Consider the following 25,933-nt stretch of genomic DNA (forward strand, 5'->3'; position numbering starts at 1 on the left):
ACAAAAAGCATCGGACGACCTCCGTACGCGACGAAAAACCAGTCCTCGTTGTACCGGTTGTGTAGTAAGCCAGGCATCGCGATCGTATCGACTTCTCGTTCTCGCCCCCTTCTTCATCGACCGGTCCTCCATGTACCATCGGGTCTCCGAATCCTCTCTGGAATATCTCTGAATGGCGACACGAAAGTGAATGGGCGCCGAGGGGGCGGCCGGTCGCCGGTGTCGATCTCCTCGGGACGATCGTAAAATCGGGACTGTACACGAATCGCTCGCGAACCGTGACGGAAACACGTGTATCGGCTGCAACGGCTCGATACGGGCAGATAATGTGGAAAACGCGTACCGAGATACATACATCGAGATGCGAACGCACACGTTTGACGCGACGTGAGATCGGATACCGACGCGACATCCCGTTCGCTCGGGGATGCGAGTTCGTTCGCCACGTTTGTATTCTGGACGATTTGTATAAAGATGGGATTTCCTACAGGCGCGTCTTGTCGTACGCGTCAGAAAACGTAATATTCAGACTGTTTCTACGTAATGTTCAGACTGCGCTCTCGCCAAATTCACTGCACCAATACTCGCTCAACCCCTCGCCTTATAATTTATAATATCGACGTACACATTCGTACAAGTTACGACTTCTGTTTCTTGAAAAGAAAAAGCGATAGACAGCAATCCTACGAAATTTAGTACTCGAATTTTCAATTTAATTTCTTTAAGCTACGTTTCTTTAAACGTTGATAAATCGAGACTACATCATGTCCAAAGTAATGTTACAATTTCAGTAAAATGGTGCTTGCCTCGCGAATTGAAAAGAAAAAAACATAGCCAGATGGTTAATAAACAGCACATTGGTCAAAAAGGGTAGTTTCGAAACGCACTGTGACACGTTAGCTGAAAATTGCACGTAACAACGCAATTCTTTCGTCATTCCTCCAAATCGAAGCTACATTACGTCTGAAATAATGTCACAATTTCAGTAAATAGTGCTTGCCACGCGAACTGAAAAGAAAATCGTAAGCCAGGGGGATTAATAAATACGAATACGAGCACATTGGTCAAAAAAAGGGTAGTTGCGAAATGCACCGTGACAACGTTAGCAATTAGAAAATTGCACGTAACAACACAATTCTTCATTCCTCTTCGTTGTATCGATACGAATTTGCAACCGGAACCAGATGGTCACGGAATATCCCATTTTAAAGATACCACGAGAGCGAATCGAAGCGACGTGCGTCCACTGCATGACGGAACAAGCAGAAAAAGGACCAAGCGGTACTTTCAAAGTACGCTGATTCGCTGTCAGATTTTTCGGAGCGGCGCGTATCGATCGTACGTACGTGCGTGCAGGATTCAAGGTGTACCGCGTCCACTGGGAGTCCGTGGAACAGCGTGTGTGCACACGGTTGTTGCGGTGGCACACGAGGGCACAGGTACAGGAACGAAGGGGACGCAGAAAAGTCTGCGGCCGAAGGGGGGGCAAGCGTCGGCAGGGGGGCGGAGGAGGGAGACGAATATCGCTCGCACGCATGCGCACTGCGTTCCGCGATCTCTCAAGCCGCCGGCCGGAGAGGCTGGCCTCAGTTGCCCGCGACATTCGGTCCGCGATACGATTCGGTGTAATCTCTATGCTGAGTTGAACTCGAGCAAACGGTGTGCCGGTATCGGGCGCGAGTTTCGATCGTTCCCGAGCACAGTGAGCACCGAAAACGAAGGAAGGGGACGGTTAATCGCGGAATCGAATCGAGGAATCGGAGCCCCGCGACCAAGATGGAGAACGCACGATGGATGCGAAACTGGTGGAAAGAACGATACTCGGGGTAAGAAGAGACGCGAGACGTGAGCGAAATCCGGCTCCAGAGGACAGTTTTGTAATGTTAAACTGGAACGCGGTCGAAAACGGAGCGTATCGTACGGGACGTTTCGATAATCAAATCTCGCGAATTGTACCACGTGGATGCAATCCCAACGCATGAATTACGTTGATTCCCGAAACCTAGAAGACTAATGATTGTTGCTGACTCGGCGTCGCGAATCGCGATCATTAATGTCTCAATCGCGGCAACGGCCACGAGTCTCACGTGAGACGTGGTACCGCTGCGCTCTGACCGAAATGCATCGTTGAACACCGGGCGGGGGTAGAAACCAGCTGGTGTGCAATTTTTTTCAGGCGACGAACTTCATCAATCTCGAAATCGCGCTCGCCTAAGATGATGTAAGGTTACGCAAAAGAATAGAAAGACGAAATGATTTTCGACAACAAACTGTTGTTATTCGCGATCCTCGCAATGACCTATGGCTTGTTTATAGTCGAAGCTAAACACCATAGTCACGAGGTCATCGCGAATGACAACAAACACCGACACAGGCACAGGCACGACTCCCCAAATGGGAGGAGAAATCGGCACGACATTGCCGACAGACGATCGTCCTCTTCTTGGTCGCAGGAACTCGCGTACGAGGACGACTCGTTGGCCGATCGAGAGGATCGAGATGACGACGAAGAGGAGGAGGATGACGATGATTACGATGGTCGTCCCTATTACGAGAGATTCTATCCTCGGACCTCGAGAATCGCCGTGCACGGCCGGATGTACGATCCGCGTTACCCACCTGGGTATCATCGAGGTGGTTATCGCGGAACCGGCTGGTACGAGGATGAAGAACAGAGACGCAGAGGTTCTCCCCGATACCCCGGTCGAAGCTACGAACTGAGGTCCGACAGGACTCACCGAAGACTCGGTTATTCCAAACATCGTGATTCGGATCACGATTCGGTCGAGAAGGACGAATTCGTGTATGAGAAACGAGGCGCGTACGAGGGCGGTCCCGACGGGCATCGATCTTGGTGGAGAAATCGGCGAAAACACAGGATCGGTGACTCTAGACACGTCAACGACAGAAAAACGCGTCGACCCAACCATTCGGAACCTTCGAGAAGATTCGACGATTGGAAAAGGAGACCAAACTCTAGCGAGTCCAGACTCTCCTATTCCAAAACCGAGAGGAGAAGAGTCGATAACTTGGACGATTACGAGTATCCTCTGGACGACTTCGACGACGTGGGAGATGACGAAGACACGTGGAAAGAGACCGAGGACAGTGATCAGGACGAAGGCGAGGACGACGACGAAGACGAGTTTTACAGAAGCGCGAGGAAACCACCGCTGAAAACTTACGACGATATCATCAGACGGTTGACGTCCGACGATGAACCAACCACTCCCAGACCCACGATCAGAAGAGACTCGAGAAACATCGAGACCAACGGATACACGAGGCGCGACAGCCTCGAAAGTTTCAAATACGAGCCAAGGAACCTTACCAGGCCGTTGAGTCGCGATCGTGGAAAGATTTCCGGTCTTCCATACGTTAACAGCCATCGCTCTTCGAGGAGATTCGAAGAGAATTTACCTGGCAAGCTGGCGAGTCCGTTAGTCGAGCGTAAATTGCCGAGGAACGTTAGCAGTCTCTTGACAAAGAGCGTCGATCGATCGGAGAACAAAGCCGGCACGAAGAACAACGATACTCAACCGAGGACGAAGAGTCTGGAACAGGATTACGACGAGTATCTCAATACCCCGGACAACGAGGAGGAACTTATTAAGGCTGGAATCGAGGAGGACACGGACATGCAGGCAGACATCAATAACACGGTTAGTGTCATTTCTTTTTACTCTTTTCGTCGCGGTTTGAACAGGAACTGGGAGACGACGTCGATGTTTCGGTTCGAAGGTAATTGGATACGCGGGTATCTGTAGGAACGTCGAATCGAACGAAGAGAGCGTCAGTCGATAGACTGCCGGTAGTCGAGATCGATGATAAATTCTAGGCGAGCGAGGTACTACTGTTCACATGATGGCGGAACAGATTTACGAGCGTTGTCCGCACCAGCTGATTACGTGATTAGGTTAGGTTCCCAATCAGCGGATCGAGTTTTGTCCGACGTGGTCGTGATAACGATTCGGCGCCGAGAACCGCTCGGATTCGATCGTTCGAAGCGTGCGCGGCACGATTCTACATTCCGTTCGAGTTCCATCGACGATACTGGAAATCGTAGAGCCTGAATCGTCGGATTCCTTCGGTATCGACCTTGTCCGCGAAGATTAAGATCGTCGTGGCGCGACTTTACGGTGCAGGATCGCGCACGCTCGCCGCTGCACGAGAAAGAATCCTTATCGATGTGTCTCCCTCTCTTTGGACCGTGGTCGCTGTTCGCGCCATCGGCTACCAGCATTCACGCTCCGTTTTATTTTCTTTCGCGATCGTCTCGAAAAATCGAAAAGAAAGAGAAAGGCGGGTCACGTCGTCCCCTTTTCCCCTCTGCGAGGATCGTTTCAACGATCTTCGGTTCTACGCCAGCGACGACCCGTCCGTCGACTTTCACGTCGGTGCGCATCGGTGCAGAAGATCGCGACAATTAGCCTTGAGAAGCATCCTTTCGTGACTCGTCCTTGGCAATAGAGTTCGCCGTGCCAGACACCTCTATTTCGACCTGCTTGCCACTCGAAGTCCTTCGGCCGACAATATGCTTCCCGGAACTACTTTGAATTCGTTGCACTTCCCTCGCTGGCGGCTCTGGCTGGCTCGTTATGAACGTCGAAATATCTGCGATGCGATGAGAGAAAGCAGAACGAGAGACGAGACGAGATGAAATGCAGTTCCTCTTACCTATTGACGGGGGAGAGGGCCAAGATTAGATCGACCTTGGCATTGCAGACGGCAACTGACCGCAAACCGCTTTCATCCGCGTCAAAATTCCCGACCTGACGTCCGCAGCCACGACCTCGGCGATACCACGCGGCTGCTGGGCGCCGCTTTTTATTGCCGGAGTCTCGCGCGAAATCGATACCGCGAGGCTGGTGAACGATACCGCGGGTTCTTCCCTCTTTGTCGAACCTCTGACTCACCGACCTGCTCCGCGCGTTAGGGTGTTAATCAACCGTGTGGGTTTCTTTCGCCCCCCACCGAAAAATCGCTAAAAGGATGTGCCCAACGTACTAATAGATCTTTCTTTATCTTTCGCAGTTCGTAGTTTCTCGGAAAAATCGACGGATGAGAATACACGTGTATGACGATGAATGATGCTTGAACCAGCGATCCTTGAAGACGATTATCTCGCAGAGAGCGATGATTTTAAATTGAATGATGGTTCACCTAACCGAATGTGGATCACGTAATGTTCGAATGTAATTGTTTTTCATTAACATGCTCTGGAAACAGTCGAACGATAAAAATCTCGCCATCATCTTACGAAAGTAAAATCGTTCACGTATTAGGCTATATTCTAACTAACGGCGACAAAAATCGTCGCTATATGATCGGATAATACAAAGTATCGAATTAAACAATCACACAGGATGTTTTAGACAAAGTCGACCCACTTGTTCCACAAAACAGGCTGTTTTTTTTTTTTTTTTTTTTTTTTTTATTTCACGAATTAATAATTCCGAGAAATTACTTATTTCTATTAGAGCTGTTACACATTGTCGAACAGTTAGTTGACAAGAGACGAAAATCCAAGTTCGACGAGGACATAGGCTTTGAAGCTCGTTCGTTGCGTGAGATACGCGAGGGAGAAAGAAAGGATGAAAAGAGCAAGCGAAGAGGAAGATTAAAATTTCGTTGGTAGCGTCGATTAACGATCGCGAATTTAGTCTGGCGGGAGAAACAATCGGCTACCGGATTCAAACAGAAGAATCTATCGGAATCGCGCGAGTTTAGATAGCCGAATCTCCACAGGGATCGCCAGATGGACTAATCCGAGTCCACGCAGCTGTTATCCATCGTAAACGCTCCGACTGTGATTCTAAGAGATCACCGCGTGTTGATACAAAACGTAAGGCATCTCCGTTTGTTTGTTCGCGTGTAATTCGTTCGAAACAGTAGCATAGGCAAGAAAAAAAATGACGTCGAAGAACCAAACTGATTGTTTGACCAGTGTACACGTAGGTTTTTGAAACGAAAGTATTCACGCGGGGTCGCATAGTTAAAAATAATATACGAATATTTGTATGCTTTATAAAACATTAATATAAATATATACGAATATGAATTTTATAGTTGGACAAATTGTAATTTAATTATCAGATAGGTCGTTCCGCTGGATCTCCACTTGTGTGCTGTCGAGTTAACGAGAATGATCAATGTCTTCCCTAATTAACTTCTCCTTTCTATAGTTTCCTCGTGTATTGCCTCTATGCATCACTTTAGATGAAACTGGAGCAGATCACCATTCACGAAACATTTTTGAACATTTTTTGCTACAAATTTAACCGTTTATCTTTTTACAATAGATATTAATCTTTTAACGTTGCAACAATCTATCAACTATGGAACAAATTCAATTCAAAGAATGAAAGATGAATCAAACATTTATGATACAGTAAACTCTTCTCTTGTTGAATCTTTATGTTTTAAAGATTTTAATATTTGAATATTATATCATCAGAATAAATGTCTCTGGAAGCATATCCGCTACTAGCAGATATTATATTCTGCTAATTGTAACATTCAAATAAAAATATCATAGTAGCAGTAAAGGAAGTATAAATAAAAAAAAAAAAATATATATATATAAACCTGTCGACATTTCTTCGAGATAAATAAGAAATTGAAATGAGAGAAAAGAAGAATTTGATAAGACCGGCGATAGTTCGGAATTATTCGTTAAAAGAAGAGGAAAGAAATTGAAACAGTCCCTGCTGAAAATATGCCTCGGATCAAAGCGCTGATTCACCGCGGCAGTACACCTTAATTCTACGGTAGTCGGTCTCTTCCCCCTCGGTAGAGGAAAGGAGGGAGAAAAAGAAATCGAGTTGGCTGTCGTCGCGATCGCGTGGTTCAGTCTTTTTCTGCCAATTTACAAAGGTAAACCCGCCACGTTCCATCGGCGATTTACTTCTACATGCCGGTCGAAGTGGAATTACTGCGTCGGGTAATTGAGCAATCCTACGTGCAGTTGCTTCCCGTGGTTCCCACCGCGAATCTCTCCTCAGTTCGTGCGTTATTAAAGGGAGCCCGTTGCATCGATACGAGGCTCTCGTAACACAGCGATCAGCCGATTCGTCATGACGTGGATAATCGTGACTCCGTGCGAAAAATCAAAACTTTCTCGCGGATAAGCGAATTCGCGAACGTGTTCATCTGAGGTTATCTTTGGATAGTTGCTCTCGACAGCACTCTCAAGTTCCATACCCAACTTTGCTTATCATCCGATGAAACTCTCGGAAACTCGGGTTCACTCGGGATTTGATTTAATATAATTTATTTATAGACGATATATAATATAATATATAAATTAACTTCTATCTGTCTGAGATATTTTTCTTATAAAATGAGATTTATAGTTATAGTTGTGACAAATAATATTAATATACTAATATTCTCTAATTATCTAACTGTCAAAAATATTCTCTATCAAAGTACGGAAATTACTTCGTATTTGAGAGCAAGCGACAACGCGACTGTGTCTCAGACACAGCGAATCACAACGATTCTCTCAAATAACCAATCTCAGCGCAATCTTCATTTACGAGAGCGACTCGCGATAGTTTCACTCTAAAATGGACAGGCACCACAATAAAAGAATGCCACGAGAAATCAGTGAGAGTCTGACAGATAGCTATAATGAATAATCGTCGGCTCATTAATCACCGCTTTGGATACAGTCACGTTTTCCCTCCTGCTGTTGCATCTTCAGACGACGATTCGCTCGCGTCGGCAATTGATCCAACATGACCTACCTTCCAATGAAAAAAGTGTCGCCGACTAATGAGATCATCGTTACATGATGAGAAACGCTAACGTGCGCATTTTTCCGAACGGCTAACGGCAGTTTCAACGCTCGGTTATTGCAAACAATTGTCGCTGCGATACACGACACCGTACTCTCTGCGAACGTGCATAAAATTTTATGGTAATCGCTGGTCGACTTGGTAGCTGGCTGGAAGAAATACGCCGCAACACCCGCGCGAGATTGCTCGCGCGCGCTAAACTTGATAACGTTCGGCGAGCGAAGGTGTCGATAGTGGATAAAGCGAGAAAAGCGGTGATCTAGCTCGCTCGTTTCCTAGCTCGATGCCATTTCACTTAATGCGTTGTCGTATGACTGTCGTTTTTCTTACAATTGGTCACGACCGACGTATCAGCAAACATCCGATAGTCTTCGTAGAAACGATGTTTACGTGAAATGCAGAGATTGTTTGCCGAGAAACGAGATTCTTCTTTCTCTTTCTCTCTTCCTCTCGTTATTTGCAGTTGGTTGATTGATGGTGAAGAGATTCCTCGGCGCGTTGCCTAAACGCAGTCTCATGGTGCATTAAGGAATGACTTTGCCATCTAACCAGGTGAAAAGAACATAAGTCGACCGCCGCTCAAGTCCTGGCCGTGCACAGGAATTCATGATTCGTGTTGAGGAAACTTGGTGAAAGTGAATTTCGATTGGTGGATTTTTAACGCGTCAAAAATTGCTAACTGGGCGCAACATTCGTTCAGAAAACCGATACAAGAAACTAGTAACAATGAACGATCAACAAGAAAATAGAAAAATGAACAAAAATGCAACTAGTGCACAAAACTTAAAGTAATAGTAAAAAAAAAAAATGCTATTGAAAGTTATTTTTGTTAATTGATTGTTTAACTATTAAAGAAATTAAAAATACTCAGAAATAAAATATTCGAATATAATAAAAATAAATGTATAGTAAGACAACGCAATCAAATGCTACGTTAAAATCTCTGACACACTTACGTCTGACGCTTGTAGGAAATTTCTACGTGAGAAAGTTCTTCCACCCTCACAATTCATCGTAAAGCAATTAGCAACTTATTTGCTGAACGAAAGAGAGAACAACTCTAAACAGAGATGACGCTGCAATCTCAGATGGCACCAAATGACTCCGTTGTTCTATGGATGTATGTATCTCGGATGAGTTTTAAATAGTAATGAAGTCATCCCAGAGATAAGCAAGGGCATGCGTCAAAAAGTGTAACAGACCTCGATGATACATACGATGATTTCGCGAGATGATGATTCATCGGCATCGCTGTCTAACAACCGAAAGAAGCTGTGTGCATCCACTTAATAAGTCAACAAAAATAGGCTAAATTCCGACGAAATGTAGACCAAAGTTGAAACGAATCAGCCTTTCTTTACACGCCTTTCTCACGTTCAACCTTAATAACAGTATTTAAATTTAAGTTAACGCGGAAACCCATAAAGATTCGATCGAATATGATGAGATCACTTTTCGGAGAAACTTCTTATGGAATATGTCTCAACCGTGCAAAACCCTTTTTTGTGTGTGTGTGTGTGTGTGTGTGTGTGTGTAAGCTACAATCTCATTCTTAAATTTTACAATGTAATCTTTTATCGGGTTATTAAAATTTTGGGTGGTAGACATAACGCTAGAACTAAAAATCTCTTGGAAATTATGCTATCCAATTTTTTGTTTCCTTACAATAAAACTACAGTCTCCTCTTAATTTATTACACGAAAGTTTACAGAAAAATAATCAATTCATGTGTCAACTAAGAGACACATTTATTCAATATATTTTAGACTTATTCTAGAATGATTGAGAATGCATAAAGAGATGAATGGCGAGCGCCGTTTTTGACAAGCACGGAATTGGAAACGACGCGACGCCTGTTGCTCCAGCGGCCACATCAAGTATGCACCGCCTTTTCGTAAAATAAGCATCGGGGTTTCGCGCGCTGTGTGAAATCGACTAAATCGGTGACTCAGTCGGAAATTTCGCCGGCAAGTTTTCGTTTTGGTTTGCGGAACACTCGCGTCTTGACCGACTCACATACACGCATAGGCTAATTAATTCCTGGAAACTCGTCGCCAACGAGAGAATTGTCTTACAGCGGATGCTGTATTTACCGTTGAATACACCCGTGGATTATACGTATGGGATTGGATAGTTTCCAAGATCGAACGCGCGTAATCCTCGAGTTATTTAACATCCCATTCGTAACACCAGACAACGATGACGATAATGCGAGGTGACTAAACCTCCTACTTTTGCCATGCGGAACTAACCTAAACGTCCATGTTTTACGACGCGATTAATCCCTTAAGAGGTTATTCTGGCGTAGAAATTACTGGTGAAAAGTTTTGTCCGCTAAAAAGAAATGAATGGGAAGACATATCTTTGTGAAACAGTATTCTTTAATTTTAAAAATTACGCATTTATTTGTCCACGTCACGATACACTTCTCGTTAACGCTGCAACGGATTTTGTAATTCGTTCAGAAGAAAATTAGCATCCCTTTCTCAAAATCATTTCTTCAATACAGACTTTTTGTCACAGATGAAACGTTAGCCCTATGGAATTAAAATTACTAAATGCAACGAAGAAACGGTTGACTTTCTCACGAACGGATTATAAAAATTTATGTAGTATTGGCAAAAATCTATTGTATAATTACATAACTTCAAAAATAAAAAAAAAAGATATTTATTTTTACTGCCGTTTGCCAAAGATACATCTTCTCGTTCATTTTTTTTATTTAAAAGAAGACCTTTTACTATCCTCGTATGACGAGTAGTAATTTATTAGTAATTCGGATTTATAGAGTCTGTATATCACAGACATGATCGGTAAACGCAATCGATATCCAAATTTTGAAAATTTGTCAAGACGCAAATATATCGATCGGAGAATTGGCGGCGTTCCAGGTCAAACTGCTTTCGATCGAATTATTAGCCGTGGATATCGTCGACCGCATCATCCGCAATGAACCGGTCGTTGGTCCCACTGGGGTTTGATAACATCGACTTGAAATTAACTACGACCAGGTCACACAACTGCCCGATGAACATCGCTCTAACATCGAATTCAGGTCGTTCTCGTGTCCACTTGGAGTATTTCCAACGTTGCGTATTCTAGCGACGATGTGCCGATAAAATCCAAAAATATGCCAAGCCTGTCGCATCTACGCCTAAATCTAGCTCGACACAAGAATCGGCGCACAGGTGGCTCGTCCCAAACATCGATCGCTTCACGATCTTTCGCCACGGAGGGATTCAATTCCGTTTGGTAATTTGCGTGGCTAGTCCCGGCAATAATTAGAGTGATCAATCCGTGGGCGTTAATTTTGTTTACACTGTTGATCGGCCACGAGGGCCAGGGGCGGCCGGCTGTCAGAGATTTCCATTAAATCTCCCGTGAAAACAGCTTCGAAGTAATTTCGCTTGCGAATGGATCGGTTAAATAACACGTTACCACCTTCGAGATTCGCACAGGGATGAAGTCATTATAGAGAGCCCTAGCTCGAGCCACGAATCAGCCATCTAAAGTGGTTATAAGAAAGGAACAACTTGCTTGTTTATCTTAACGGAACCTTAATGGGGTTGCTGTTATCATCGCTCGTCGAATCATTAAGGTGTACGTACGCACGAGCTACGGGCGCCGCGTTGTCTGTTACTCTCTCGGTAACGTTGCGGCATGATTTCGACGTCGAGATCTCAAGCAGGGGATCTCGCAGCTCCGACTCGCCGCCGCGTTGTTCCAGGAATATCGACGGTTTGCGAGGAACAGCCGCTTTTTCACCAACGAACGGATTACCACGCTCAATTTCGCGTGACGTTTCATTCTCCGGACGGATTAAGAGGAGATCCGCCAGAATTGAGAATCTCTTCGGGGAAGAAGGCTAAACGACGACCGGCTGGCTTCTGTGGATTTTTATGACGATCACGTCCCATTCACGAGCGCAGGGGGGAGGGGCAAACATCGTTTCTCAGAACAACGAGTTAACTTTGGAAATACCTGTTTGTGCGAGACAGAATATCCGAAGGATCAGGATCGATCCCGAGATTCCAAAGGAACCGTGGCCTAAGCTGGTAGCTGCCTCGTAACGAGCCATCAGATTGCTGAAGCACGAAGCGGCTTTTGGCAAAATTTCCGTGACACACGAGCGGCCGGTTCTCTTCATTGTGTACATAAAATTTATTTATTTCTCGGCAGGAAAATATGGTGTAAATGGCACTTTGAAAAAATGGCACTGGTCACTTTTTCAAAAAAGTCAAGTTAGTAATTAGATTAATTCTGCGTGATCTTTTCATTTTAATACAATTTGCAGTCAATACGTTAAATTCATTGAAATTTCGTTGATAGAAGTTTAGACAAGTAACGGAGTGATAGCGTTAAAACGCAAAGTCTTTAATATCTCGGTTTGAAAGTGACTTGTGCCACTTTTAAAATAAACGGCTCGTATGTAACGTACGAAACAAGGGACGCAGTCGAAAGTGAAGAGAATAAAGGCTGACAGATGTACAACATCAGTAAGCCAGCTGTCTACACAAATCTGAGTCGCCTAATCTTTTTTATTATTCTGGACTTTCGAGAAGTGTGAAAAATACTGTATTATGCAATCAGTTTTTAAGTCAAATCTTCTCTCAAAAAATGTATACAAATGCTGAGAGTAAATAATTGAAATTATAGTTACAACAAATAATCAAATCGGATTTAGTTAGTCTATGTACACTATTTTTACAAGATATAAGAGAAGCAGAGGAAAACCTCAAGGATTGGTTAAATGAATTATACAGACAAATTCTGGTAATCGAGTCAGAAAAAAAAAAAAGAATCAGAATGCATACAGCGAAGGTTTAAGCCACGGCGTGATATAATTAAACAAATATAAGAATGAGATCCCTATTCGAGTATATCTTTATCTGAATACATTAGAGTGGGAAATATTCATTCCAATCAATTCTTCTTCGAATAAATATTTATTCAATCGGATATTTATTCAATAGCGGCGAACGAAACTTTATTTCCTTATTTTTATACCTTATACGCCATTCGAATAAAATTTTGCCCAACACTGCATAAATATAAATTCGTAGTATATAACATTGTGAATACTGTATGAGGAACGAGGAATACCTACGCGGTGTAGTCATGGAACAAGAATAAACGTGAAAGACAAATTTATTTCACGCATTGAGATTTCTGACTAATTTCATTACAATGTATTTTAATTACATTGTAATGCAATTGATGATGAATGATTACAGTAATTGTCACTTAAATTATGTAATTCAATTACAACATGAAATTAAATTACTGTGTAACCAAAACACAATGTAATTAAATATATAATAACTCAATCGTTCCATAATTCAATTAACGCAATTCTGTTAAAGAAGACAAATCGCCTAATTTCTACAAAACAGTGCTTCTGCTATCCACAGTCTATCCACGAAACTCGGGGAATAAAAGTCGCGACGCGTGCAACGCGGTGACTTTTCTGACCGTGAACGATCCTGTACAATCTTGGGTGGCCACCTTCCTCGTATGTTTGCCATAAAGGATCTTTATGCTCGAGGCAAAACCGCGAGAAACGCCTGCTTCGCCTGTTCCCGTAAAATTAATCGCTCGAATTGCCTTTTTCCGAATGTACACGCATTCCTCCGCTTCGTTCTGGTTGCCGTTCGAAATTCTTCGAGAAACTGTGCCCATCGCTCGGCGATCAGCCTCGCATTGACATTCTCAGGCTCGATGTAGTCGAGCAACTTCTATCGTATCTCGCTTCGGTAGGTTTTATATTTTTAATTGTACAATACGCATGAACGCGCGATGCCGCGGTGGTCGCATCGATATTTCCTTCTTTTTAAATTTAATTTAATTGGCAAACATTGGTAAAAACCCAATTGTATACAGGCGTAATATATAAGCGATCATATGTGCATTTATGTAAATTATAAACTAACATAACGTGACAAAAACTGATTTAACAAGCTAGTTATAAGTGAAACTTGATATTAACTATAAAGGAAAAAATAAGAGAAATAAGAATAGAACCTGTCCACATTGAACGTTATCAATATCGACGATAGTTTCTTTTTATTATTTACTTCCGATATATATATTGGCGGTACAATCGGATCTAGGGTGATTCTACGAGAAAAAAGAAGTTGGAGAAACAATTTTTTCGTCCGACGCTTCGTTTTCGAGAAAATCAACTCTAACACTATACGTCTGTATAACACTTTTTAATGTCACGGAAATATGTTGACATTTTATTACTTTAAAAGTTGTTGGACTTTCCCATTGTGTGTATACACAATTGTGCTCATTTTACTAAATTCCTACAAAATACTATACAATGTCTTCTGCCACTCTATTAAATGCAGAAACAATTTTTTTTTTTAATTGATCAACGCTTGTAACTTGTTCCTGCACAAATAAAAATCAAGAGGATTTCACGATAGTGTGCATTTACAAAGCTTCTAACACTAATTACGAACCACCCTGCACATATCCTGTATTTCGTGCACTCATTTATTAATGCTTCAATAGATATAATACATAGCAACTAAAGTGGCAAATCAAAAAGTCAATCGTAGCAACGTGCGATATTCAGATGATTCGACAGCTTGATTCGCGTTCGTTCGAAAGAACATTTTATTCCTCGATTCGCTCAATGGCGCGACACGTTCCAGAAAGGACCTACCACCGCGTCTTGGCCATCCTAACGCCGCGGCGCGCCGATGCCTTTCGAATTTACGACGAGAGGGCCATTTTCATTGGCCTTCGTTATCGTGCTACAGCTTCGTCGTCGCCATCGGTTCAGGGAACAGCGACAATGAGATTTAACGCTCCTAAATCGTCATCGTTGCTTAACGAGCGTTAATAACGTTCGGTTAGTAGACAGAATTTTTTACAATTTCAACGGACTCCCAAGTCAGATGGAAAGGCAACGCGCGTCGAAGGAGTTGGCCAGCTTTTTGAAGGAAGTTGCGATAGCACGTAGCAATCTGGAGTATGAGAGGAAAGTAAGAGAGGACGAGAGGGGATCGCTTGCCGGCATCGTAAAGTGTGATTTATTCGACTCTCCCTTCGTCTCGGCGGTAATTATCCCGTAGAGCGCGATATATAAGCCAATTTATCCGGCGCGAGTCGTAAAGTGGTCGCGACTCGATGTAATTCGCGCAATTTGCGCGACCTGATTAGCCGCGGCTGTCGCTAATGCACGCATGCGATAATTATAATATCGAACGACGGCCAGCTATCGACAGGTGAACGTTTCTGCGGGCGATCGGTAGGCGAGAGATACCGGCGGGAAATCGCGTAACGTCCTGCACGATTATACCGGACATCGACAGGCGTAACTGCCAACGAGCCAACGACCGTGGCGTCAAGAATCGATAGCGACAATATCGCGGACAAGGGTATCGATTTCGTAAAAGAGCTGAAAATAATGTGATAAAAAAAGAAAAAGAAATCAATTGTAGCAAGTAGCCAGCGGGAATTAGCACGTTCGACGTTTCAATTACACTCGGTAAATAAGAATCCGACTTGTTTGATTACCGCTTGCGTGATATATAATTAAACGTTGCCGTTGAATTTGCATAAACGAGACAGGCGCCGTGGGGGGAGCGTTGCTCGAAAACGTTGCGAGGCGTTCACCGATGAAAAGAAGCGTGTTCGAAGTATCAATCATGGAAAATTATGCAAACGATTTAACACGTGTAATCGCAATCGGGGGGGTACAATATATAAATTTTCATAATTTTCACACTCGCAAACAACTGGCGCCTTCTTTCCTTGCATTTGATTTCCACGAAAATTTTTCGCTGGCGTCTCTATTAACAGATCGATTGAAGTTTGAATTGATAGTTCATTCATTTATCTATTTAGGTGAAAAGAAATCTTTGAGGGAGCAGAAAAACACGTTATTGCGGAAGCAAGTGGACATTCGAAGACATTCGGAGCAACGGGTGTTAAAAAAAAGCCGTGGTGAAAAGTACAAAGACGAAACGGGTTATTTGGGCAATCGTGGTGCAATTGACGACACAACAACGCGACGCGGCGATGTTAGTGGCGTGTCAACAGCGTCGAAGTTTACCCCATTCTACGTTCTCTCGTGTATTCGAGAGCCAGCAAAGCGACCAGGCACACCAGAACGCGGCTTCCAGAAAACACGCGCTCTTTTACCCAGTGGCCCGATGTGTTGACATAGATGTTCGTTCCACCGTTCTGTTTGCTCGTCGTACCTTGACGCTACTTTACGATACTTGTTTCCTACTTATCTGCTCGCACGCACGCCCAATATTTATGCAACGGCCCGATGACTTCAGACGCGATTTTATCTCGCGCCGCAACGCGCATGATCCGATAATATTTCAAGAGGTGTTTTCTATCAACAGGCACGAACGCGGACCGCGTTTCCTAAGAGGAGGAGGAGGAGGAGGAGAAGCTTCGATTGTCTCTATTTTTCCCACTCGTCTATTCTTAAAAGGCACTCGCGATCGCTCGAGATAATCGCGAGTCGCCCGTCGCGACTAATGAAACGTTATTGACTCTCATTTTCAATCGGAGCTGCGCTCGACACCGCGATTAACTCGTTTCTACCTATCGCATCGGCGGACAGGCGATTTCCGGGTTTTTCTCCAGCGACTGGTATCGCATTCGATCGCAATTAAAAGTCGCCGTCTTGTAAATAATTCATACACCCGGCGATGATTTATTATTTACAAGGCAGGCGCCGGCTGAAACCCCGCGAGCTGTCGCGTATCTTCCACCGATGTAATGGCTCATTTAATTGCATATAGCCAATGGCCAAAGTTGTGGCTAATTAATCACGCGTCTGACACAGATCTGTGTATGATCTCACGATTAGTCGCCGGTGCGAGAGATTCAACGATTCCGATAGTCGCGGAAAGTCCAGCGATGCGTCGACTATCGCGCGCGAGCGTAAACGCGGGTAATAAAGCAGTTTCGCAACGAAAGATTGACTTCTCGCGTGGCGGCACGAACATCTGAGATCGCCGGGAAAGAAAAATGGTAGTGACGGGGCTATTAACTAACAGTAAATGTTGCAAAACTGACGTTAATCGAGGCGATTGTAGCCATCGCGTCGGTACGTTCTCCATCGGTCACTTCAATCATCCGTAAAAGTTCCGAGCGATCGAGATTTGTCGCACCACGACGCGTGTTCTCCTACTTACAAGCGTTAGTTCGCTAAGAGAATCGTAAACTTTGGATCATAAATCAACGAGTCTTTCGGCTGATTAATTTTGCTTTCGCCACGGACAGTGAAATTCACGATGGTAGCAAACGGAAGGAAATTCTAATTTAATTTAATTTGACTTGTTTGCCGAATAATTCATAATGGATTGTGAATTATTCATTAATACGTGGCGATATAATCAAAATACATCCAATGTATTAAAACGTAATAAATTCCACATGCAAAAATAAATTAAAATTTCGTTTTTTTTTTTTGAGGAACTAGTATTTGAAAATTGTCAAAATCTGACTGATCTTGAATAAATAAAGAATCGACAGAAGGTTATTCTACAGAGGAAAATGTGGATGAAATGTAGAATAATATTTATCCAGTTAAGACTTTGTTTTCAGGAAAGTACAACATATTTAAAGTTGAACATATTTAATTAAGAATTAACTTAGTACACGTTTACTAATTTGATAAACTTTCAAATTTAATTCTCTTGGAAACGAAGCGCCTTGTGGAAAAATTTTATTCTAAGCAGTTTGCTTATTCATCCCTCGTGCCAATTTGATATATTTTTTTAATAAAATGTCCTGTTTCACAGATATTTCTAACATATATATCCGTAACAGATATAACATGTATACCTAACACATATATTTTCGATATTTTTTAATATATATATTCTTGACATTTTTGATAACAAGCCATGCAAATAACATTCGTTTTCAAGTGATAGACAGTATACTATTTCATTATTATTATATCTTTTTGAGTACACTATCTAATAATTATTATATCTTTTCGAAAGAGTATTTAAGAGCATCTATAGTTTTGAAATATAATTACACCGAATTCAAAACAAATGATCATAACATAGAGAGACTAAGATCACGATATGAAATTGAACACACGCGAAATGATTGAATATCAATTTTCTCGCAAACGAAGTCTCAAGTGAAAAAATGTTTTTTTATAGTAAATTCACTTCCTACATAGTTATACAACCAAACGCATGAAACTCCGTACAATATAATACTAACATCAACGTCGATGCACAAAATTTAGAGATCTGCAAACTATACTTCTGCATTAAAAAGAAAAGTTTGTAAAATTTGCGAACTTTTGGCGTTTTCGTTCTGTAATCAATAACTTTTGAATTGAAAATTCTGGCTGACGAGTGTCTTTTCGTGGTTGCAACGCGGTAATTGAAAGGTACGTGACTACTCGATGAATCACTCGGCTAAAAAGACATATGTACGTACGTCCGGGAGACGACAATCGTCGCATCGTCTCCGAGCATTGTTACGCTCAATTAAAACGCAACCACGGAATAACGTATGAAATGCGATACACCTCGCACTTCGTAAAGATTTAAATTCGCTCGTTACGCGACAATCGTTCCTCGCGAACGTCTCGTTCTTCCTACGCGCGTCTAACCTCCATAAATATGCAACTGAGAAACTCGCGAATAATCAATGCGCGAGCCGCGCTAAAATTAATGCTCGATCGTGCGTGGTGTTCGTTAGCTCGCCAGTTCGATGGAATTTTACCTTTGACATTTGACACGGAACCACACACCAGACAATTCCATCTTTGTTATACTGGGTCCACACTAGACGAATAATTTGCGAGTAGTTTTACGAACATTGTCCGTTGCTGCGAAGCGAGCTGATCGTAGTTCATCATTTACGAGCGATCGTTTCGATTAGAAAACGTCTTGAGGAAACCTCGAACGACCAACCGACGCCTAATCGACGAGATCAATGCGCAAAAATTAGCCATAAAGTAACGCGGCTGTCATCTCGAAACGTTCGATTGGAAGTTATTGATTGGAAGTTATTGCAACTTAATACAAACGTACGATTCGCATCGCGTGTATTTTTAACCTCGGCTAATAATTTATACGACGTTTATGGTGAACACGGACTGTCGCAATATTTCGATTTTAAGACGCATTAACGATTACAAATATACCGAATTGGCCATTGAATTAGAATTCTTTGCATTCTACAAAAAATGAAATGATTGAAAGGTTTCGTTAATTACAAGTTTCATTAACTATTCACATATTCATGAATAATTTATATACTATGTATCATAAATGATTAATATAAATATAAATATATATTAATCTTATACATTACATAATTTTATTTTGTTATTCATTAATATTATACAGGATGAATCACTTAAATCACCTAAATTACTTTGTTTCAGATGTATCGATGAACTTTATTAATAAAAGTTATTCAATACTGAAGGAGCCATAGTATAATGGGCAATAATGAGTTTTAATTCTTTAAAATCTATGCATAAAAGACAACGACAGCACGAACGCAAGAATACCGTCTTTGTTTTTCCTTATCTTTCACATGATAGATTTTACAGAATTAAGATTAAAATATCTCCTAGACTAATAGCTTTTCAACGTACATATTTTATAGTAAATACCGAGCTATATCGATCAATGGATGAAAAGGTATATTATTTAAAATATGTTTAAAAATGTTGAGGTGATCTTAAAATCTTCGAAACCCCTCCATCTACAAAGAAGTCAGTACCGTCACATTATGATATTAAATAACTTTTATTAATAAAATTTAACCATGTCTCCAAAAACGACAGAGTTATTTAGGTGATTCTATTTAAGTCATCCATCTTGTATATTAATGGATGTTGCTGCTAAACAATGCTAGATTTGGAACTGTAAAAGTATTGATTCCGTATTGTAAAAAGAAAAATCGGAAAGAAAAGCAAACGTGATAAAACAGTGTACGGAGTATAGTTAGAAAAGGTAAATGATATTGAAATACGACAAATAGAAGCTATTAACATGTACGATACCATGCATGAACATATGGACGTAGGTATCTGAACAATTTCTAATATAAAATACAATTCAAATGAACGTCTTTAATTTACTCTGAACGATTTTAATTTAATAATAACTATAATAATTTATTAATCATTTATTTTTTATTCAATTATATTAATAATTTAGTACTAATTTGTTAATCAATTAATTATATTAATTCAATTTTATAATTAAAATAACAGGTGTCTGAAAATTCCACAGATTTTAGCATCAACATCAATTCTTTATTACAAATAACTGTGAAATGGCTATGAAACTTGAACATGCAGGAAATTAAATAGAAAAACGTCCGTCCATCATAACTGTCGAAATGTTGCAAAAATCTAGAATTGCTTTAAATGTCCAATTATTCATGCACGGTGCTCATGTGCATTTTACGTTTATACAGCATGTACGTTTAAATAGTAAATAAAATTTTAAATTTATTATTATTGAATTACGTTCAGACCTTTCAATTTTATTCGTAAAAGATTGAAAGTCGTGAATGATAGTAATTCAATAACCACAGACTGTTTAACGAACTCTTCCGAAGCGCGTGCCTAATTGGATATCGCGATCGAATCGACGTGCTCAATTTGTACACGTGTATGCGAAGACTTATTAACGATTTAATTAGCATGGAATTCGAGGGAAAGCACGAGGCGAACGACGATTAGATTATACGATTGCCAGTCGTTCGTTCTTTCAACCATATAGCACGCATCAGCTGCGTTAATTGCGAGTCATCTTCGATCTTCTGCGAAAGCGCCGCGAGCTGTGCAAGCTAGAAGAGATAAACGATTTTATTTGATACCGGGGAAAGAAACGATCTCGTCGAGAAATATAATGTTACGTAACGTGGCAACGTCATCGGCGAATTAACAGTTATGCTAACAACGATCCTTGAATGAACAACTTCCTGCCGCGATCCTGTCGCGTTCCTGTCGAGCAGTTAGCAACAAGTTACACGAATCGCAGCACCGCGAGCCGCTTACTTTCCAAATCGATTAGCTCCACATTTTTAACTTTTTCTTAAATTTCAAGTGTCACAACACTTGATTGATTTCTAACTTTTTACATTACAAAAAAACAGATTTCCTTGATAATTAGATTCAACGACACTGAACGACCATGTCTTTTCTTGTCTTGTGAGTAATAAATAATTTCGGAGACAAAGAAAAAAAAAGAAGACGGATCTATTGAAATTCATTTCTCCTAATAAACATTATTACAGAAATTTGAGAACAAATCGAACATGATGGGATGAAGAGAACGTTATTATTTATGGTTCGTTGATGGTTCAATTTGACCATATTTTTAACAATAATAATTGCAATAGTAGCGGAACTATTGTCATTAACTTTTTCCAACGATCCGTAACAAAAAGTTTCTTTGAAGATTAAATTTAATGGTATTACTCTCCTCTTATTTTCACAGTCGATTAATTCCCTTGGTCACGCGAAAATCATACACTAACAATAACAATTATTCCAAGGATACATATTACCTCATGCATTTTACATGCCGTTAGATAAAATCTAGGCAACAATGCATTCTACAATGTTTATCTGAGTTTATTACTACTTTGTCACTTGATTCTCCACTCTTTGTTTTGCGGAATCAATCAATTTGGCGTGCAAACGGCTCGTACATATATTGGATGCGTGCCTTCCAATGGAATCCAGTTTATTTTCACGCGAGGAGGAAACGGCGAATTTCAAATAATGCAGCCGTTTCCTCCTCGCGAAGGGGGTGGCTTTTCAAGCCACGGGGAAAGCCAACGAACTTTATTCGTAGCAAATATTTGTTCGACAGATGCTGATCGCGGATTGGATTTATCGCACGCGCGTGCATTCAACGCTGGCTAATGCTTCGCGCGATCTCCCTATATAACGTTACGTGCTTCTCGGAACGTGGCATTCGTTGTATTATTAGCGTCGTGGACCACCGATGGACAGTTCTTTGGCGTGAGACTAACTACTCTCGCATAATCGGCGGTCTAGTCACGTCCGCGTTAAGCCGGAAACGACACGGTCCAATTTATAACCTGCGTGAAGTGCGTCCGTGAGAATTATTATGGGAACAGCGACGCCTCGGTTCATTATTATGCGCCGACCTCAAAGTGGCGAGACACGGATACAGGCGCGGTAATAACGCTTCGTCCCGTTTGTTCTCTCTATCTCTGTCTATCATTCGATATATTATTCTATTTCCTCTTTAAACGATATTCGAACGTTCGTTTCACCGCGACGTCGTCTTCTACCCCGACAATCAGGGGTCCTTTGTGATATCAATTCGACGTGATGTCTGTCGATTTCAAAATGTTTCGTGAAAAGACAGTCGTATAGAATTTTCTTGACAATTTTATTTAATGTCGTTCACCGTCCGGCTCTCGAGCGTTTTATAATTTCCAATAATAAATATAAATATGATTCTTTTTTCATTTATATTAATTTTATTTCACAATATTTCTGAAGTAAAATTCATTCAACAATGATTGCGCGCGTGATGTGCATATACACGAGACAGCGAACGTGTTGATTGAAACCTTTTTACATAAAAATGAAGAAAAAGAAATACATATATATATATATATATATATATATATATATATATATAAACTGCAACTTAATAACAATCGTAAAATAATGTGTATATAAAGCACAGAAATAATAAAGTAAAAATAATGAATGAAAGATTATCGCTACATCGCGCAATTACAAAACAGAGTAATTGCAATAGTAACCAAAACAATAAGATATCGAAATTGACGATAGAAATCGAGAAGAAGTCCAAGTGATTATTATCACGTGACCTATAGACTCTTGTGACTGGATCTGTCCATTCAGATGAGAAGGATCGCAAATAAGAAAGAGGGAACTGTCTGACTGTCAATATATGAAAATAGATGAGATAGCATATTGAAGTTGATAAAGTTTAAGAAGCACAATTGATCTTATCATTGAGAATTCTGTATGAAAAGAGAAGATCATGATTCTCTTCTTTTCCAGTTAATGAAACCTAAATCGATCCATCATGGGCCCATAATTATGATTATCAAACTGACACGGGTGTTTTATATTTAAAGAACATGCACTGTTACGCTATCGATGGAAAGATTGGTATTTTTTGTTTCGTTTATAATCGACGAACATTTTCATACTGTTAATTTTCTATTTGTGATTTATTCTTCATTAACTTGTAAATTTTCATCGGTCAATGCTGCTATTTAGAACTTATAATCCAATATAATAAATAAATATTGTATAATATATATTACATTGTGATAAATGAGAAGTTTCAGATCATTTTTCAAGACTTTTAAGACTCTAACAAAGAGTTTCTTTCCTTGTAGATGGAAGCAGAAATGGCGAAACGAATTATCAAAAAATTTCTAGAGCCGGCGATAGAATTTTATCTAAAATGTATCGGCAACGCACGACATGATGTTACGTTCGTTTCCGCGCGATTCGTCTTCAAGCCGTTAAACGTTGGTATTCGCTCGAGGCAACAGTTTTGTAACACCTTCGTGCTCGTTTCCCCGAAGCTCGTACGCTGTCGCGAATATTAATCACGCGAATTCGTCGATTCTCATTGATGTCATCGTTCCAACTGATTCACAAGCGAGGCGAACGCGCGCGAGGAATTTCAGCGACGCGACGACAAACGTCTTCAAACGTCTGTTCTCCGCGATCCGTCACGAGATATGGTACTCGCGCACGTCGGCAACAAACGTCAGGGGAGACATTGCTGTCGGCGTTGCTTGTCGCAAAAACCGACGGCCGAACGTTTCATCAATTTCATTCGATAAACTCTCTAATTCCACCCGACGTCCCGAGCGTTGCCGTGTCAGCGTTGTTTTGCCTCGATTTGCATGCCTTGGACGCTTTAGATAGAAGCTGACAGCCTCGTTCCCGACGACGCGACGCTGTTCTATTCCGACACACCGATGGCCAACTTAATTGCTTCATTGTGTCACGCGATTCAGGCTTTTCATCCTTGTCCTAGGCCTTTCTTCTCCGCGTTAACCGGGGAATTCGCATTCGATTTTCTAACTGCTTAAGCAACGCCTTGCGACGATAATGCTCGCGTCTTCCCTTTTCTTCCAGCGTTCACCAAACGACGAACTTTTGCTCCGCGCGGTCTTTCACTCCTCGCTTTCTCCTCGCTTCTCTCTCATCCCGTCGCGCAAACAAACAAACGCAGCAAAAGTGTCAGAGGTGAAAACACACGCAACAGCGTCCAAAGAACTGCCGCTTTCACGGTGCAACAATCGCGCAGGCAAACAAAGATAATTGCACCGGAGAACGGCTGTGCGTTCCCGCGTCGGCAATTATCGCAGTCGAACGTGAAACGATATCTCCCGGCGAACGGGGTGAGATCGTATGGCGCAAGGGCAACGACCCTTCCGTGTCATCGGGCTGCTGAAACTCGGTTTACTAACATTTGCCAACTAGACGCCACGACGAGACAGTGCGCGACAGTCGTCTATCTATCTTCAGTGGCTGCTGCTATTTCGGCGGCTATGTGCACCCTGTCACCAGCCAGTGCGCTATTCTTCGCTCTTCGCCCATAGGCTCGCTTTTCTTCTACCATCGGTGATCGTCGTATTCCTCCTCGATGAAAAGATTACTTCGCTACTCCTTGTCGACGCGTCTCCGCGAAAAGAGTATATCTCTCGTTTCTCATCGAGGCGCGTCCATAACGTATGCACGTTGCGTATTCCGAAGATACTTGAACTCGAAGAAGTCGCTTTCACGATGTGCTGCGCCGCGTGGAGGAACGTCCAAAGCCATTGAAAGTCCGCTGCCTAGCCCATTGGTACGCGCGGCACCGAGTCCTTGATAAAAGCCTCTTCTCTTGCCGGGCAGAAAATTTTTCATGTCCACTTACTGTTCTAAAGCCACCTTTTGTTGCGTCACGGCTTGGCGCGAGCGCGCACGCGATTAGTCACGGGATATTTCCGAACCGGTGAAAAGGAGCAGCTTGTAGCCGTCGGATCGGGTTAAGGCCGGTACTCATTGAGCTGTTACGCTGGAAAGGAGAGCTGGTAGTTGCCAGGCTCCTACAAAATCGGCGTCAACCTATCTGTAAGTAAACGATAAACGGACGATTTGACCAGGTACGACTGACTCCAAGGTGTGATCGGTTGCGAATTGCACGTATCCCCTAGTATCCGATGAAAGAAACGGGGAAGAAACAAATTTGCGACAGGCTAACTGTGTGCTCGATGAAAACGAATGTGCGAATGAACTTTGATTCGATTCGAGGCATCTCGTTGCAACATTGGGCAGCAATTATTTTGTGATCAATTACTTTAAATGGCAATCACGGTGATCGTAATCATTAATCAATTAATCAGTGTCCAGATAAATCAGTAATCGTGATTAATTTGCAATCACTAACCGCAATTAATTTGCAATTTGCACTGATCGGTGCAATTTTTTAAATCGTTAAATGAATAATTTATATTTTACTACGATCTGTAATGTGTTATTTCCTCACATTGCTGTAACATTGTTGAAACGTGTTAATCACGTATAGGGTTGTGCTAAACCGCTTACAGTTTGAGCAGTAGCCAAGTCGGGTAGCGGAGAGAATATTTACACGTATTCTTTGCATAATGGTATCTGTATTGTTGAATTTAGAATTTAGAACGTTTGTTAAAGTTTATTATTCTTAAATATGTATTTTTGGTGTAAGAATCACTGCGGCATCATAGCGTAGAGTCAAAATTTTGATTATTCGGCAACATTATCATTAAAGACCATCTTTTTCAAGACACGATACAAGATTGTGTTATGCTAACGATTCATAGATGAGAGTTTCGATTAATGGAAAAGTCTTTGAACACACGTGACGAAATACTTGCCAATGAAGAATTTATTTATTTATTTCTTCCAGAATCACGCTTTAAACTCTTGAGCGGCGGTATACGTGTCACGCGTGTCGAAAATATTTTAACAATTTTTTGAAACTAACGCAAACAGGTTGAATTGCAGAGAGAGATAGAAAAAGAGAGAGAGAGAGTTTCTCTTTGGCTTATAAAAATGCAAGGGGAGACGATTGGCTGGGTGGCAGCAGTTAATTCGAACGGGT

At 41.7% G+C, this 25,933-nt stretch overlaps 1 protein-coding gene across 1 annotated transcript in view; it reads left to right on the forward strand.

Annotated features, from left to right (window-relative positions):
• The first annotated feature begins 1,576 nt into the window (after positions 1–1,576).
• LOC122529776 overlaps positions 1,577–25,933 on the forward strand; it is an 87,160-nt gene continuing 62,803 nt past the window's right edge. Inside the window, exon 1 of the mRNA XM_043656207.1 lies at positions 1,577–3,662. Coding sequence (XP_043512142.1) covers positions 2,253–3,662 — 1,410 coding nt within the window. The 5' untranslated portion in view covers positions 1,577–2,252. The remainder of the gene's footprint in view (positions 3,663–25,933) is intronic.

The sequence above is a fragment of the Frieseomelitta varia genome, unplaced genomic scaffold (assembly GCF_011392965.1).
Source record: "Frieseomelitta varia isolate USP_RPSP 00005682 unplaced genomic scaffold, Fvar_1.2 scaffold_308, whole genome shotgun sequence".
Classification (NCBI taxonomy): domain Eukaryota; kingdom Metazoa; phylum Arthropoda; class Insecta; order Hymenoptera; family Apidae; genus Frieseomelitta; species Frieseomelitta varia.